At 46.3% G+C, this 18,628-nt stretch overlaps 1 protein-coding gene across 1 annotated transcript in view; it reads left to right on the forward strand.

The window, feature by feature from the left end:
* Positions 1-1,621: 1,621 nt before the first annotated feature.
* Positions 1,622-18,628, forward strand: part of LOC117739534 (POU domain, class 2, transcription factor 1) — a 51,589-nt gene continuing 34,582 nt past the window's right edge. Inside the window, exon 1 of the mRNA XM_034545997.1 lies at positions 1,622-2,011. Coding sequence (XP_034401888.1) covers positions 1,912-2,011 — 100 coding nt within the window. The 5' untranslated portion in view covers positions 1,622-1,911. The remainder of the gene's footprint in view (positions 2,012-18,628) is intronic.

An 18,628-nucleotide genomic window follows, 5' to 3' on the forward strand; every position in this document is an offset into this window, starting at 1 on the left:
AGATCACAGCAATCAGAGAGAGGGCGAGAGAGTGTGTGTGTGTGTGTGTGTGTGTGTGTGTGTGTGTGTGTGTGTGTGTGTGTGTGTGTGTGTGTGTGCATTTTTAAACATGGACTCTCGGAGAGTAAATCCCTTTTATGAAATATATTGCACATACGTGTGTATCTGGGCCTAAAAATGTCATACTTTAATACAGATCAGAAACGTTCATGTTCAAATGTGCGCAGAAATAAAGAAAAAGTGGAGCTGTGTTGTGCTTATACGTGCATATGTGTCGGGGTGAGGAGGAAGAAGGGGGAGGGGGGGGGGGGAGGGGGGGGGGCGGAGCAGGGTAAAGAAATAAGGAAAAAGTGGGGGGCTGGGTATCTCGGTCTGTCTCCCCGGACGCAGCGCTTCGCGGTGCCAGAGTGCGTTCAGGCTGCGCGGCGAAGGACCGAAAACCACCGGGGTTCCCACAATAAACGGACGGGGACGCAGATACGCGCGCGCACACACGCGTAGGATACGCACAGAGAACGGCTCAAGAGAGAGAGAGAGAGAGAGAGAGAGAGAGAGACATCGGTGGATGGCGAAGCAGAGCCAAAGAAAAGACACTACAGCGTAAAAAGAAAGAAAGAAAGAAAGGTGGTATCATCTCGCTTACCTCCCCCCTCCCCCTCCTCTTTTTTTCCTGCTTCATTGGAGGAGGAAAGCAGCAGACAGGTGTACTTATTGATATGGATTTATTCATTTATTTATCTATCGATTTGTTGCTGTAATTAGTGACCCGCGGTAGAGAGAGAGAGAGAGAGAGAGAGAGAGAGAGAGAGAGAGAGAGAGAGAGAGAGAGAGAGAGAGAGAGAGAGAGAGAGAGAGAGAGAGAGAGAGAGAGAGAGAGAGAGAGAGAGAGAGAGAGAGAGAGAGAGAGAGAGAGAGAGAGAGAGAGAGAGAGAGAGAGAGAGAGAGAGAGAGAGAGAGAGAGAGAGAGAGAGAGAGAGAGAGAGCAACAGCGAGGGGAGGAGAGGGAGGAGCGAAAGTCGGACAGGAGGTGCCCGCGTAGCCTTACTTTATGATTTGATTATTCCCATCTTTTTTAACCAAATAATCGCCTCGCGTTTCGTTATCGCGTCGCGTGCGCGTGTTCTCCACCAAACCAGCAGCTACTAAACCAAATCTTTACGAGAACCAAAAATAATTTACAGAAGCAACTCTACCCGGACAGTTGTTCTCCTCTTTTTTCCCCACCCCTCGTTTCTCTGTACCGGAGGATTCACCCGGTTGGACAGTGGGTTTTTGTTTGAGACTTTCCACGCCAGGGTCGGGGACGAGAAACCCCAAACCAAAGCAGACCCAGGCCGAAGAGGTCTTTACGCACAGCCGCCGGGACACAATAAATGGACACACGTCCGGTGGAGAGCGGCTGAGCCGCGGAGCACCGACTGCGCTGCGTTCACGTGGGGGCAGTCCGTGTTAGCCTGTACATGGATAACGGCTTTACGTCGTAAACCCAAAGCGTATAGCAGCGCGCCCCGCACCTTGCAGTGTGTGCGTGCGCGCGCGCGCGCGCGCGTGTGTGTCGGACTGGTGTACTCCGAGAGGACGCAAGTAAAAGGGGGGGGCAGGGGGTGGGGGGGAACCGTGATATCCGTCTGGAAGCCGCACAAATCTAAAACCAAAACAACAACATTCAGACACGGACCAGATCCACGGAGGGGGAACGCCAAATACCGAGTCTCTTGTTTTCTTTTGTTTTTGTTGTAAACAACCCAAACGTCCCGCGCAACCGGCTGTCCACAAACCTGGAAAGCATACGAAGAATTGGCCAAAGATCGACGGGAGCACGACAGATGAGCAAAGAAGAAAAGTGAGCCTCGAATAATCATAAGAAAAAACAACCCAAACTAACAACGACCCCCAGGTCGACAGAGGACCATGTTTGTCCCCCTGCCGGTCCCCTTCGTCTTTCAGAGAACAGCGTCCGACTTCAGCGCCTGGAGACTCAAGTCCTCGCTGGCTCCGCGGTCCAGCCCCGGTAAGAGACTCCTTTAAACCTCCACTGTGCACCTACACAAAGAAGAACACCGTTTTTAATCTTTAGCTTAATCTCTTTTAATTTCTAACCCGGTAGATTTAGTTACAGTTTATACACACAGCATCTTATCTGACTTTTATATCAAATGTAATAACAGGCCAATAAACTTGGATAAATCCCATGATCACGTTTACATTTTAATCCTCTCTATATTTGACTTAATGTGACACAGCATACAACTGGCATCAAGCATTTTTTTCCCCTCCAATTTATTAAGGTTATTTTTGTCACAGAATTTGATTCTTTCTTCGAGAAAGAAACACATTCTGTTGTTAAATCTGCCACGGTGTTTAAATTATTTGTTTGATTTGTATGCAATTCAAATCAACTTCTGCCCCAAATCACCAACGCTCTTCCTGTGATTGTCTTGTTCAGGTAAAAGGTGCATCGTAAGTTCAATTATCTGAAGAAAAATCAGAAGAATTCATATTTTAAGCCCGAAAGCACTTTTTTCTTCTCCTGTTACCATCTTTCCCTTTGCATCTCCACAAAGACAAATGAACTGCATTTATCATTAACAAGGCAGAGAGTTCAATTAAGATACTTACTCCAATCCAAAATGTAAAATGCAGCAAAAAGGGGTGCATGAATATTCTGCTTATTAGCATCCGTCACACGGAGAGGCCCCACGCGCTCCCCTCGTCTTTTTCCTCTTTCATTCCCGGCAATCCATCCCATCTGCTTCCTTTCCTCCTCTCCTCTCCTTCAGTCCTCCTCGGCCAGGTTGGGCTGGAATATTCACGTCCAGCTATCGATTACCACGTATTGATCTCCAACACGGGGCCGCGTTGAGAAAACAGGCGTACAGGCAAAGTTGGCTGAGGGAGAAAGTTTGTCTTTACTGGAGGCGGAAAAAAAACATTCAATAGATGATTGAAATTAAAATCTCTGCAAAAATAAAGTGAACATAATTGTTTATAAACAAAAGAGACCCTATCTTGAATGATACATGGTGAAACTAATATTCTTGTAATTGGCCCATCACTGCAAGGACTCGCAGCGAGTTTGTTAATCAATAGTTGGTTACCATAACGACCTTATCGGGCCTCTGTGCTGCGCGTTAATACCCTGTGATCACTCTGATATTGCTTTAGTGTGGTCAATAAAGGGCAGCAGTGCTCGTTATGTTTGAGTTTTTTTCTCCATCTCACTATAATGTTACTGTAATATTCCTAAAGGGCTTCATCTGTGATATTATTATTATGACTATAATAGAGCCCACGGTAACGGGTTTATACCCAAAAAAAGCACCGGATGCACACGAAAAGAAAGTGTATTCCTCCGTCAGCATATTCCTTTTTGTTTTTTTTCTGTCCACCTGTGGAACACAAACCTTACGCGTGGGCTGAAGTGGGGCCTGCATGTTTAGAGCGGGATGCCCCCCCCCCCTGTGTCCCTCTGTGTCTCCTATCCGACTGCATCCATCCAGGCACACATTTCAAAACAACAGATGGGGGGGGTTAGTTGTGTGAGCCGTGCTCAGATAACTCAGGTTATCACCTTAAGTATGTCAGGAGGAGAAACACGGTCCAGGTTTTAATGAGAGCTGCTCCTGGAGGCTCTGACATGGTAGTGGTGGTGGTTTGGGGGGGGTCGGGGGGAATGAGCAAGTGCATACAGGAATAATTAATGATGAACGAGAAGGGTGAAAGTGTCGGTTAGCAAACTAACAGGTGGAGGAACAGTGAGTTGATAGTTGAATTAATGAACACAGGAGAGAATCCCTAACCCTTCATGACTGGGCGGGAGGGTCGCTCTTTTGAATGAACGCTGCACACAATGGACCGTGCACAACATGAGCTCAGAGAGTCTTTCCTGCAGCGAAGAATGCTTTAAAACAAAATATTTAGAATATTTAGACATTGTTGGTGTGGTAAAGCAGCCACAATACGCACGTCGTGAATAAATCTCACAAGGAGATCAAAGGCCAACAATCATCCCCTCATCTCCCCGTCTGTTTTGTCTCCCTTCTACGTTTCCTGTGACTTTCATCCTTGATGTCTGGAAAGAAAGAAAGTCAGAATCCCCCTGTTTCTCTTTCTCTCTCTCTCTCTCTCTCACTTCTGTGAAGTATTCACTTGACACGAAAGCCTTTTCAGTAAAATGCAAACTCTCTGTCTCTCTCTGTCGTTCCCCATGGAACTTGTTGAATTGGATTTGCCTGGTGTGATTTGGCCGGGGCCCCATAAGCCACTTTAGCTAAGTCTGTTACCCACAATTCTCTGTCTCTCTCTGATCTGCGCCTTTGACCAAGGTGTGCATCTGTACGATTGCCTGCACCTGTAAGTGTGTATGTGTGCACATATCCGGGTACGTTTTTAAAGACGGGGGTGTCAAAAGTGTAAGATGAGGGGAGTGAGGTTCAGTGGAGGAGGAGGAGGAGGAGGAGGAGGAGGAGAGAGAGAGGTCTTAAACAGCAGACGCTAGCAGACAGTGCTCCTACAGTGGATCTAAAGCGAGGGCTTATGGGTTTTTTTGTCGGCTCGACTCTTTAACACCACGGCGTCGAGACTGCTGGCCTCAGCTCAGCTGGGCCTTCGGACACGTCTCCGCAGTGAAACAGTCACCGGATCGGATTTGTTATCGGAGGGAGAATATGTTGTCTTTGCACGTTTTATCTTTTCATTTAATTCAGTAATATATATCTCTCTCTACATCCGATTGTTTATTGTCACCGGATCATTGACCATTGGTTGCTTTGTTTGCTACGACCATCTAAAGGAAACCCATCAGTCAGAATTGTGTTTTAAAAACTCCTTCTAATGGAAATATCAGCACTGTGTGTAGATGTGAATAAGTGTCAACGTTTAGGAACGCTGAACATAAGCGAGAACAAGAATATAAGAAGGCATTGTAATTGTTTAATACATTGACACCGTTATTAAAGCAGCTGACTGTGCTGCTCCATGACTGCAAGCATTCTGACTTTAACTCCTGATGCATGCAGGGAAAAAAAGAGCTCATTTATCCTGTTGTTTCTTGATACGTTCGCTTTTTAAGTCATGTTTAAACATTCAGGAATATCTAACGGAGAGGTGTGAGTCGTTTCTCCACCAAACAACAAGAGAAACAGCAACAGACAGAGACAGCAGGGGAGACGAAGCGCTGCCCCCCCACAGATGAACCCGCTGGAGAGGCCGACGCTCATTTTAGAGCCTCGGATCCGTGTCTCTTTTTTCTTTGCGCGGCGGACAGGGGACCTGTGGCTGTCGCTGAGGGAGGGGGTGGGGGGGGATTTATGCCGGCTACTCCGAGAGGCCTCTTACCCGAGCTGTAGTTCTTCTGCACTGTGTTGGATTTTGCTCCCTTTGGTCCGACCTGCTCTGTCCTGCTGTCTGCTTTTCTACTTAGTTTACCTCTTTACACAGTAGCCAAGTGAGGAAAAGTCACGAAAGAACACAGAGAGCCTCGTAACAGACATGTATTCAGGTGGTATGAAAAATACCACACGGAAAACAAGCCGGACAAACAAACAAAAAAAGAACAATCTGGTGACTGTTTCATCCAAATGAGCGTGGCGACAGCGTCACAGAGAGAGACTGGAACAATATATGGTTCTATTGTTTAATAACCAAGCAGAGGAACTTTCATTGTTCAAAAGCCCAGCCTCCTGCCGCCCCACCCCCCCCCCCCCCCCCCCACCACACACACACACGCACACACAAAGTGCTCTGTGCTACTCGATAACTACCTCCTCTCCCACCCAGTATCTTCACCTCGCGTGTGACCAGGAGGGGATTTTGTTGTCTGGGCCACACCAAACTGGGTCTGAGAAAAGGCCCCGGTGCTGGGATTAATTGGCTGTGTGTGTGTGTGTGTGTGTGTGTGTGTGTGTGTGTGTGTATTTGCGTATGAGCCTGCAGGGGGTGTGTATCTGGATTTATTTGTGCTTGTTGCAAGGAGTCTGCTGAGGACAGAGCAGCATTTGTTCATGCGTCTGTGCACGTGTGGATTGCATACATACATTATCGGCGTGTGTGCATGAACGCGTGTTGGAAAGCATGTGTGCAAGAGGTGTGCATAATCTGCACCGTGTCCGTGTGCAGTTGTGCGTCTGCAGCAGTGTGCAGATGTGTTGAAGAACGAAAATCCATGCATTTATAGTTACTTGTGTGTGTGTGTGTGTATGTTGGTGTGCGTGTGTGCGTGCTGGAAGCACAGGTGGACGATAATTGCACGGTGAGGTCTGTTATGGATCTGTCCGGCATGTGCGGTTCATCTGGAAAACCGCAAGCTCATGGCGGCCCATTGTGTGAGTGATTTTAACCTTCCACCGCTATTGATTAGCCAGCATTGACTACTCCACACTCCATTTCTGTGTGTGTGCGTGGATGTGTGGACTGTTGATATGTTTGCATGAGAATTAGGGGTTCTTTGTGTGTGTGTTCTGCGCGAATGTGTAGGAATGCGAGAAAAGTGAGGACGCGTGCGTGCGTGCGTGCGTGCGTGCGTGCGTGCGTGCGTGCGTGCGTTTATGGATCAGATTTTAAAATGGGCCGTGTTGTCGGTGACTCCCGGTGCTAACGTGATTGCGAATGACAAAGCGTCCAGGCGGGTTTGTTAGCTCCATAATGGGGAATCAATAGACACAACACAGATGTCAATACAACATGCTTTATTGTGTTAAGCCGCCTCGCCCCCACCCAGGGCTCTGCACGCACACACACACACACACACACACACACACCTGCTGCACCGTCACACTTTGTCATACAGTAAGTACTTTAAAGTGGGAAAGTTTTCAGTATCTTTTTTTATCATCTTTCGTCTTGACAGTATTCAGACCCAGAGTTCACACTTCACAGAGAAACATCCTCGTCATCCTTTAAAAACAAATCTTGCATTAGAAGTTTGAGGTTACTGCAAATTTAGTCAATTTATTGGTTACTATGTATTTCATCGACCTCTTTACACATACACTCTCTGTATGTTACCCTCACACACACACACACACACACACACACACACTGTGATTGCAGCAGGGAACATGCACACATGCGAAACCTTTTGTCTTTGCTACACGTATGATAAAAGTAATTTCCCACCACGGACACTACCTGCTGTGCGGCTATGAAATAAAGAATACCCCCCCCCCCCAATAACCAAATATGGCCACCTGAACTCTGCTTCCCCTCCGCTGCTGTCCGTATGTCGATCCAGCCAACCAGCTCAAACTGTCATTGTTACCGTGGAAACATTCATAGGCCATTAGACACACACATATAGGAGGAAAATGAATCTAAGGAAACCACACACACACACACACACACACACACACACACACACACACACACTTGTGCACCTTCCATTGGACAGTCATCTTTGTCTTGTGCTCTTGATGGTCACAAAGACCATTAGGGGCTAAATTGGCTGTACTCAGGCTATATTTGACTTCCCTGTGTGTCTCGCTCTCTTTGGGTTTGTAATCGGCAATGATGTGTGTGTTGGTGTGTGTTTGTGGCTGTTTGTGAGTACCTTTCTGGTATTTTTCGTGTGTGTAAAAATGAGTGCCAGTGTACTTACTGAGTACTTATTCCTGGTGTGTGTGCGCGTGTGTGAACATACGTGTTTCCCTGATGGCTCATCTTAGTACTTGTGTGTGTGTGTAGGCCAGTGTCCATTTTACACCTCGACTAAATAATGACTCCCGGGCACAGCAGGGGAGCCTTTTGGTTTAACATCGATGTCCGCCCGGAATCGAATGCACTGAGTGTGCTTTTGTCCGACAAGCTGCCCGTCGATAGGCCCTCTCCTCGGCGCACATGAATGGCATAAAGAAGCCCGTCTCACTCGTCTCATAGCTGGCATTCCTTCTCTTCGCACTCCTCTCCATCCCTATAATGCCCCACCTTGGCCCCGGCGTGCCACCGGTTGGAAAGAAAAGAGGACATGTCGGGCGAGGGCGAGGGAGCCGGACCTGAAGGCTGCTCACCCTCTAATCAGGCACAATGATTAGGCGTCCCGCTGTAGACAAAGTCAGAGGGGTGCAAAAAAGAGAGGGAATTTAGAGATTTCCCGATCAGGGTTTTTATTGCCGCCAATACCGATTGTTGATCATCAATGAGCCATATCGGATGAGACAGATCGTTTTTGTTGTTGTTTGTCATAGCAGCTGGTGTACAAGACTCTTCTCCTTTGACCAAAACGGCTCAAAGATTCTAAATGTTATCCTTTTTCTTTGTTATCGTCAACTTTATTGATAAACACACACAATTAATTTGATTAGGAAATAAAAGATGGTATTTCTATTGTTAAAAAAAATAATAATTTAGTATAAAGTATAATATGAGTTAGCGTTAACTAACTTTTTTCTTCTTCAAGTTTACAAGATTCCAGGCTCTGCTAGACCTCGTCGATGTGTCCTTGAGCAAGACACTTGCTCCCGTAGCTGTGTCTACGGTGTGTGAATGTAACTCGCTTTGGATAAAAGCCTCAGCTAAAAAAGAAAGAAAATGTAATGTAACATTGATCACATTATAATAACTTTATAATTGACCCTCGCCCAATACTCATAGTATAATAATAGTGCATGAACGCATCATGATTTCAACACCGATTTGTGTTCACAGTGTATCATCATCAGAAAGCAGAATTATCCCAAGTGAACTTTCTAACTTCAGACCAAGCGTTTCAGGTGCCATCCAGCCACAAACTAATTTTTATACTTACACTTATTGTAAGTCACTTTGGATAAAAGCGGAAGCTAAATGACATGTAATGTAATGTAATAATTAATCTCTAATATATATAGCGTTCATTGTTGAGTGATGTCAGACCACCACTTTTTCGTGAAGTTGGGGTCGATGGACGATTGAGGAGGAACTCTGACTCCGCTGTACTCGTCCTGAACGCAGCTTAAGAAGAACCAAGAATTTAACTCACCAAGTTTCACTGTTACGAGTCGGCCAATTCTCTTAATCAGATCCAGGATCACACACACATCATCTGTATGTCCAGCGTCCATGAAAATATATATCAGATATTACTTTGATTTCATGTAGCCACATTTAAGAAGCACTGTAGTTCTAATCAGGAAAATATTGCTTTTTAGGGAACTATATATATATATATATATATATTTCAAACATTTAAAGAACACTATCATATTCTGTGGCTGTATAGAAGGTCGTACTGCGGCAGGTGTGTGTGTGTGTGTGTGTGTGTGTGTGTGTGTGTGTGTGTGTGTGTGTGTGCTTATCTGTTAGCTAATGTCCATCACTGCCTGCTGCTGTGTGCGATATAGAAGTGCTGGTCTTTTGTGCCAACCTGAAGAGCAGTGATCTTGTTCCCCCTGCTTGCATGAATAGAGAGCGCGTGGCTTAGGAAGAGCTCCTGTCCTCCTTCACAGCTCTCTGACATAATGAAGCCGGCGTGTGATCTCAAACCCCCCGTCCCCCCCGTCCCACCCTCCCCCTCCCCACACACACACAACAAAAACTCCTGCCTGTGGAAGTGTGAGTAAGCTCATCTCGACGCGCGCGTCCGCAGTCTCAAAGCTGTCAGACTTTTATTTATTATTTTTAAATAGAGATTAAAATGACAAGGCCGCGGATAAGCAGAGTGGCGTTTTGTGTGTGTGTGTGTGTGTGTGTGTGTGTGTGCGTGTGTGCGTGTGTGCGTCTGTGGGCTTGTGTGAGTACACTCTCCCCTCCGAGTGTCTGCATGTTTACGTGCGCCACAGTAATGTAATCTTGCTGCGCCACAGGGACGTTTTATGCACGCCAACGTAGTTTGTATCAAATAAACCACACGGAGAGCCGACGCGTGTCCTTTGTGCGCCCCCCCCCCCTTTTCTTGTTTTGCATGTGTTTGTGCGTGAGTGTTCCCAGGCCAATATGAATCCCCGCAGCCAACAATGTGCTCCTTCCCTGACGGCTGATACATTTAGCTAATAAAGTCGGATGACAAAAGTGGGGTTTGTTAGATTGGTTTCCACCTCTTTTGTCCCCTTGGCTGGTGGTCAGCACTGTTTTGTGTTGGTGGGGGGGATTTAAACCCTCCCAATTTAATTTAGCGGACAGGGGTTATGGTAATGAACGTGGAGGGGAGAGAAAGGGTGTGTGTGAAGGAAAGGGGAGGATGGATGGGGAGGAGGGACCCGGGGCTCCCCATTTACCTCAGAAACACCACGTCCTTCCTCCCCCTTGACCCCCCTGGCCAACCCCCCCTTCAGTCTTATGGAGGGACCAGGGGTGACTGCGAATGGTTTTTAGTGAAAAACTTAATATCATGCAGGATGGGTTGAGAAAGGGGTGGGGAGGGGGGTGTTGTATGTATGCACGCATAGAGACAGAAGTAAAGTGACAACAATAGAGGACGGAGAGAGGAAGGAGGGGTTGGACAGGCGCTGGGGTCCGGCCCTTTTTAATAAATCTGAGTGCTCTGGTTAGTGCTTCCGCTGTACTTAACTAACCCCCTACCCACATTACACACAAACAACACACACACGCTTTCAAATACATACATGCATTTACTCCTGTGACTCATTTTCACCCACACACATGCTGTCGCGAGCTCAAGGGCTTTCAGAAGGTGTTTTCGCCGGACTGCACAGCTGATGCTGCTCCTAATTGATAGCGTCCACCGGACAACAACAAAAAATAGGACAAACTAAAGTGTTTTTAATATTCATTTGGACATCTCTTTTTCTTTTTCTTTTTCTTCTTGTTCTTTTTCTTTTGTACTTGTGCTTCGTTGACAGTTTTTTTTCTTCCACTGCCTCTGCCGTCAACACACGGCAGTAAGGAAAGAGGGGGGGAAGCTCTCCCGTAGATGTGCAATTTCCACGAGCATAAAGAAACAGACTAAGAGCATTGCTAGACAGCGAGCTATTCCACACAAGTACTTGGATGTGCTGCATGCGCTGTACTTGCTGCATCTAATGCACGCTATGAATCCAGTTTGAGTGCCCGGTGAGTTAAAGCAAAAAGAAATCCCACAACACACTCAAATAAAATAAAGAAAAAAGCCGCTGCTGGCTGTGGACCTTGCATTTCTGGGTCCATTTAGCTGTTCGAAGGTGTAATTCTCTTATTCGTCCTAAGATAGCCGGCCCAATTCTGATGGCACGGTGTCAAATCGACACGTCTCTAACGGCAGTAAAATCTTTTGCCAGTGAAAACGTCCGGTCTCAGATGGAAAGAGGAAAAGGGCCTCTTTGTGCACCCAAAGAGTTTTGTACCAATGTCGTAACAAGCGTCCAGAGTGAGACCTCTGCAGAGTGAGACCTCTGCAGAGTGGAGTCCTGCGTAGGACATGGTGGGGTTGATTGTTCTTTCACATGAGGGGTTCCTGTCTCTCTCTGGACTGTCTCAAAACCGTAAAACCAGGAAATGAGTCAGCATTTTTGCACTTCCTGTTCCCCCATCTTGTAGTCAGTAGGTTTTTTGAGTGGGTTACTGTTTATATGTCTGACATAATGTCTGTGGTTCACAAGCGTTACATATCTTAACTTTTCCTTCATAAGCTTCTTCGTATCTTAAAAAAAACGTTCGCTAACACGTGGCTAAATGGGACGTCAAGGCGCGTCATAGCAACTGGTCCGCCTTGAGCTCTGGGCAGTAACGTTGAAGTCATGTGACCGCGGCGTTGTTCCTTTAAGGCCTAACGGTAGCTTGGCAATGGAATAATCCCATTGGCTTTTTGTCGAGGGAACCAGTGCAACTTCCTGGTTGGCCTGCAAAAATGGAACTAAAATAATCCATAAAATACTGCCAAGGGGACGTTTCAATGAAATAATAAGGTATCATGTTGAATACAAACTTAAAGACGAGGCTGGAGACACATTCTTTTATTTATTGATAATCAAGTAATCAATTCAAGAAGTCTTGATTTCAAAAGTCGACTGAAGTATTTGACGTTAAACGTACTCAAGGCTCAGTGGTAAAAGTCCATGTGGATGTTAAATCCCTGCATGTGAGATATTTATCAAACCGTTAAAACCGTAAAAAAAACCTACCTAAAGCAGCCTGACCTGCATGAGATGCTGAGTGTGCCTGTCATGGAAGTCTTTGTTGAGGAAAGTCGTTGGGATGGATAGAAAGAAACCACACGTTGGTAATTTGTGGAATAGTTTTCATTAAAATAGGACATATTTGAGTAGGCTTCACACTTGTTCTCAGCCACTCTACATCCTTTAAAGTGCCTTGGCCAGCCTGTTAAGTTGCCATGCCCCCCCAACCCCCAGATGCACAGAGGCCAGACGCACTCAACAGCAGTTCTGAACACATAATCGTCTTCACACTCCGCGGCTCCAATCTCTCTCGCCATACAGTACGCACGCGTTTACTACATCAGATAAAGGAGCGAAAAAACTCTCCTCCCAGCTCCCCTGCTTATCACCGTCCCCCCTCCTTCTTTTTTTATCCTCTTTTATTATCCTCTGTTTTTTTGTGTTTTTTTTTCTCCCTTCAGCAGAGGAGTGCTCAGACCAGAAATGAAATTAATCTGTCGTACTACACCCCTCCCTCCTCCTCGTCCTCCTCCTCTTCATCCCTGCTCTCTCTCCTCCTCCCGCATCTCAATCTCATTCTCTCTTTGCTCGGCGGGGAGGATTGGACTCGTCACTTTCACCTCTTCATATTGTATATGAATCTGTTAGCCCACCTGCCCCTCTCTCTTACACTCGCTACCTCGATCTGCATAGTTTACACACACACACACGCACACACACACACACAAAGGCGCTGTTGCACTTATTCACGCAGACGAGCTATTTTGAACACAAGCGTGCGGTGACACCACGCTCACAAGCTCTTTATTCCACGCAGGTATCCAAACAAATCTTTCGAAGGATCCCGATCCTCACTCACACACACACACACACACACACACACACACGTTGACATCCCTGACAAACCGTCCTCCGGCGGATTTCTCCCGGTGCTTCAATCAAAGCCATCGATATGAATCTGGGCTGTTCTGTCCACGCTGGCGGCAGCAGCAGCAATATACCGGCGGTACTTCTTAGCAGCCACGCATCTTTCATCAGGGCCCCGCGCCTGTTTACGGCCCCCACTTCTACGCAGAGACGGGTGATATTGCCGGATTTTTAGCATTGGCCTTGCCTGAACCACCCTTCCTTATTAGCGGGGGATATGGAATGAATGGGAGAGAGGCTTCATACTTCATTTGAAAAAAAAAATAAGGGGGGATGGTGGGGGGGGGGGGGGGGGGGGGGGGGGGCAAAGGAGAGAGACGTTAGGGAGTGAGCGAGCAAGCTTCTCCTTAATGGTTTCCCCTTGGGGGTTTTAGCAGGAGCTGGTGCAGCCACACAGTCAGAGCAGGCAAAATGGGACAGGTGAAGATCCTCCCCCTCCCTCTAAAGAGTGGTATGAATATGGTAAATCCGCTGTCCGCTTGGCGGCATGATTCTTTCCCAGAAAATGGCTCTGTGTCCGTGTCCCTCGGGGGGTGCAAGCTAAGGAGATTCCCCATTTAGGGCCCAGCACTCACTCCCTTTCTGCTCTCGGGGGGGGGGGGGGGGGGGTTGAAAGGGCCCCAGCCTACCCGCAATCCTCCTATCTATCTCAGCAGCACAGCAGCAGTGATAGCACACAACACAGCAGCTTAGCTTCAACATGGTGGCTGGAGCCGCAACAGCTACATCGCTATCTGGATGTCACACACACACACACACACACACACACACACACACACACATGCATGCAAAGCCTCTATCCATGTCAGTGTCTCGCTGACTGAGTGAGGTGCATTTAGCTAGTGTTCGCCCGAGGCGGTGAGGGATCACCGATGACCATCGTCATGTTCTGTTACACACACACACACACACACACACACACACACACACACACACACAGGGTTGTATTCTGCTAGCAGCTCTGCGGCTCCAGCCTTGCCGGGGTCAGAGAACATGGCCGGATGGCAGCTCATGCGGACGGTCTTGTCAGTCATCCGTTACCAGAGAAGTCAAACACCGGCACAATCGAACAGCGTAACAGCGCTTCAATGATGCTCCTCGACTACGGGTGTGATAATTTGGCGCTTTCACGCAGTGTTTATTCTGAACTGGAAGGTGTATTATGATATAGTAATGTGCGTCATGTAACACATGAATTAAGAATGTTACATTTGAAGTGGCTACGGTCACAATAACCACACTCCCAGAAGATATAGTCATTACATCAAGCTATCTCCATTAAATTGATATATTTCCTCCTTCTGCTAGGGAGGTGATTACATTTTTATATATAATTATTTATATATATATATATATTTATATACAGGCCGGCGTGTAAATCGTAATCACCTCGGCTTGTAAAATCAAACATTTATTAGAGGCCAGGCGTGATAGAAATTTGGTGTGTTGCCCAAGGACACATGACCCGTAAGATGGAATCGATCCTGGTGACCTCTCAGCTGAGGAGCAGTTTGTCTAATCAGCTGACACATTCTGGTGGGGGCTGTTGGGGACACTTATACATTTATACTTTATCTAGTTTATCTTAAGGTGTGTGCTACTTTTATTATATATAGGGCTTTATTGTACCACCAAAGGCTACATTTATTTCACCGGACAGTGAGCTTCACAGAAGTGCAAGGAGCCTGTTGGTGATGTTTCCCATTCAAATACAATCAATGCTCACGGAGGGAAGTGCTCATCACCGCAGTGTGCACAAATGTTAGCTTTTGAATTTAGACGTGAGGAAATATTGATGCAAATGTCCTCAGTGTGCTTATTCATGCGAGTTGAAGCCAAAGTGTGTGTTTGTGTGTGCATGTATGTGTTTGTGTATGTGTGTGCTTTCAGATGAAATGGACTTAGTAAGTGTGTGTGTGTGTGTGTGTGTGTGTGTGTGTGTGTGTGTGTGTGTCCGAATGTTTTTGTCCCTCAGCTGTGGCACATAGCCTAAGTGTGTTTGCATAGCGCATCTGCCTGTGTGTGTGTATCCATGCATATGTGTGAGTGTGTGTGTGTGTGTGCGTGTGTGTGTGTGTGTGTGTGTGTTCAATTTCCAGCCCCCTACTCTCCCCTCCTTCCTCCTGGTGTGTTTGGGAGGGAAGGGGGGGGGGGGGGGGGGGTGCAGGGGTCCGAGCGCTCAGCGCCCGTGTCATCCCGGACCCCCTCCTCATCTCCTTTGTCTGCTCGTCAGTTAGGGAGCGGTCTGCGCGAGACCCTGGGACACCGCATTTGGGGGGTGGGGTTGACCTTTACCCTTAACCTCCTAACCCCACCCCTCCCCTCTCCGATGGCCCCGGCGATTCATATGCAAGCGACCCCGTCAGCCGCCCCTATTCTTCTCTTTCATACGTCCACGCCTGGGCCGGCTGTTGTGTCACGTCTCAAGTTCAAGTCCTGGGACAGGGCCAGGCCAACCGGGGCCAGGCCAGGCAAGGCCACGGCAGACCAGACCTGGGGGGAGGAAGGGAGGGAGGACCAGTGTTTGACTGCTCATTTTTTACCGTGGGGGTCAGAGATAGAAGGTGGGCCGGTGTTTTAGGAATTGGGTGGGGGTCACACGCCGGGGTCAGCTCCACTCTGACAAACGTGTCCGTTTTTACTGGTCATTTAAGCCGCTATTAACCCTGGAAATCCTTTTAGAAATGAGACTTATTTGGTCATTAAACTTAGTAATTTGACTTTTCGGGTACTTGGTATTTAAAAATGATGATGTACACTCAGCGACCAGTTTATTAGGTACTTCAATCTAAAAGGAATGAAGTCTATTCGTCCTGCAATGAGCTTTTGTTGGGACTGTTTTAGGGAGGAAGAAGATGGTGGTGCTGCTGTTGTTTCTACTATTTTGTCCCCCACATATATATTAATGAGGGTAGGCAGTATAATGCATGAACATTTTTATTTTATTTTTACTTAGTTTACATTTTTTATATTTTCTTATTTTTTTAGGATGCTGGACATTGGCTCACATTAAAACCCAGGGCATCATTTCACCTTTACGGCCTTAAGTCGTTCCCTTTTTGTCGAGAAGCTCCATTGTAGCCCCTAGCTGAGGGGCCCTGCTTTGGGGGGTTGGTAGTTGCGGTCACGGGGGTCAGGGTCAAGGTGGGTGGGGCCCGGGGTCAGCCAGCCAGACGGACGCACAGACGGTGGACTTGACATTGAGTGGATGAGTGGATTTAACAGGATTGGGCAGCTCGTTGGATTAAAGTGTATTTTCAGTGAGGAAGGGTTGAAAGTGATGTTTGTTTGTTTTCACGGGTACGTTTGTGATGGACAGAGGATTTAAGTGTGTGCGGTTAAATTATTTGTATTTGTGTGCGTTATCAGGGTTTTATAAATGACTGATATCAATTCTTCAGAGGTGACCTTTTGTGAGTTTGAAGCACAAAGTTAATGCTCTCCTGACTTTATTTTTTTTTGTATAAGCGCCCTAGTTTATTATTTTTATTGGAAGGCAGACACATTTTATAATATCTCAGTATGAGAGCACACAAACATCCACTTACCCACACTGTCCTTCAGTTTGCACGCGTGGCAGCGAATGAATGCAACCAACCAGCTCCTGACAATAACAAAGCTTTCATTAAACTGAAGAAAAACCGCCTCCATTGTCCCACCGCAGCACCGTTAGCCTGCAGAGGACCCGCACTCTGTGCCAAATAATAATAATGATAATAATGAATAAAAAAATCGCACCATTGTGCACCGCACATTCCACACATATTAACCTCAGGAAACATACAAATATGCAGTGTTTTGTGTTGTTGTTAAAAGCTACGTAACAGAACAGGAGATGCAGAGCCCCTCAAAGTCCAAGGATACGTTAAGAGTGAAACCAATTTGTTTAGGCATCTGACATTTAACCCGCTGCCTGTGTTCGGGCCATTCTGGCTGATAATGGGCCGGAGTTTGTTCAGAAAGCATCCCAACTGACAGTTGATTGAGCCGGCCTGAAGGTTATCCAGCAAATGGAGAATGACTTCTGCCCTCCGAGAGCCAAAGCCAGACAGCTGGTAATGGTTGTACTCTGATGTGTGTCGCCACTGTTTCTTTACTTTTTCACGCGAGCCTACACTGAATGCTGAGCTACCAAACGACCGCACTCTTCACGCAGGCATGAGGCATTTTAATTCAAAGGGCCGCCTGCGCCCGTCTTTCTGTGTGCTTCTGCACTTGAACGCTCACACGTGACAGGATTATTAAAAATCATCGCTAGTTAACTTTGAACATTTTCACGCCAAAAAACTACAATTTAATGGGAGAATTGGACTCGCACAAGTCACTATAACAGCATTCAGACCATCAAGTTGAAATGCGGATCCTATTAGAACTTGTGAATAAGTTTGGATTGGTTGGGACGCTGTCTTTTACTGCTAATCAATAAATGATGTGTTGATTGTTTGACATTTAACTGAGGTGCAGCTATTGTCTGGGATTCCTCCTGAAACTGTGTGTGTGTGTGTGTGTGTGTGTAAATACATATAAACACATGTCCATTGTGTTTCTCCCTGGCCCTGACCCACATACCGCTGTACTATAATGAGTTCAACAGTGAAAGATCTTCCTGAGACAGAAGGCTATTTGTTGAACCAGAACACACTTATTCACCGTAAGAGACAAACTGTAATAGCGCATTAAGATATATCCTTCTGAGAATCAAGCCAAACGCTAAAAACAAGATATCTAGTATATGTAAAACAGAACTTTAAAAAAATCACGTATCACCTAAATATTATATGAAAAAGAAGAAAGAATAAATTTACATTATGATATTTTCTCTATGACATGAGTCTTTCCAGGCCTGACACCACTTATTGAATTCAAGAGAGCAAACCCATTCACATGCCTCGACTTGTTCAAAGTGACACCTGGTCCAAAGCAAATAGTGGGAATTTGTCAAATACGCAGGTGTCTTACTCGACAAATCATAAATTTATTTTTTATACAGTTTTGATATATTTAACTTGAGGTATCATTTACCCCTTCCCCTGACCCAAAACATACATTGTATTGAGATCTGTAGGGTTTTTAGGGACTATGTTTATCTTTGTGTGTCTGCGGTCCATCTGATCGCTGCTGTGATTACAGGTTACTGTAATATCAGAGCCACATCTGTCATATATGCAGTAAAGCTGCTGGTTTAAACCCCTTTTGTACAGAGGATTCAATTTCTGTGTTTGCAGGGAATGCATGTAAGTGAAAGCTTGTTATTTATGTACTAAGTGAACCATGAAGGCTTAGAGCCCGGTATTACAATTTCAGAAAAAAAATCTCTTTCTGAAAATTGCAGTTCTTTTCTTTTTGCAAAAGCAAGAGATTTTACCTGACAACGGTGACACTTGGTCTGCGCCGACAGAAGCATGCAACCTGTCATTGATGGCAATTGCCACTTTCTCCTTCTGCTGCTCCTGAGTGGCGAAATCACTGTGTTCCAACTTGTCAGTCCGACATGTCCGTTTTCTCCCTTCGGCGCCGTGGTTTTACATTTCATATTGATAAAGATGACACATCTTGAATATGTGCGAAAATGGAGGAAAAAAATATACCTTTTTGTCGAAATCACGATTCCATGATTCTAGCAGATGAGGGAAACAGTGGGGCGTGCTTTCTTAATACAGTATGCTCCTCTCTTCACC

Source organism: Cyclopterus lumpus, chromosome 11 (genome assembly GCF_009769545.1).
Source record: "Cyclopterus lumpus isolate fCycLum1 chromosome 11, fCycLum1.pri, whole genome shotgun sequence".
Lineage (NCBI taxonomy): Eukaryota > Metazoa > Chordata > Actinopteri > Perciformes > Cyclopteridae > Cyclopterus > Cyclopterus lumpus.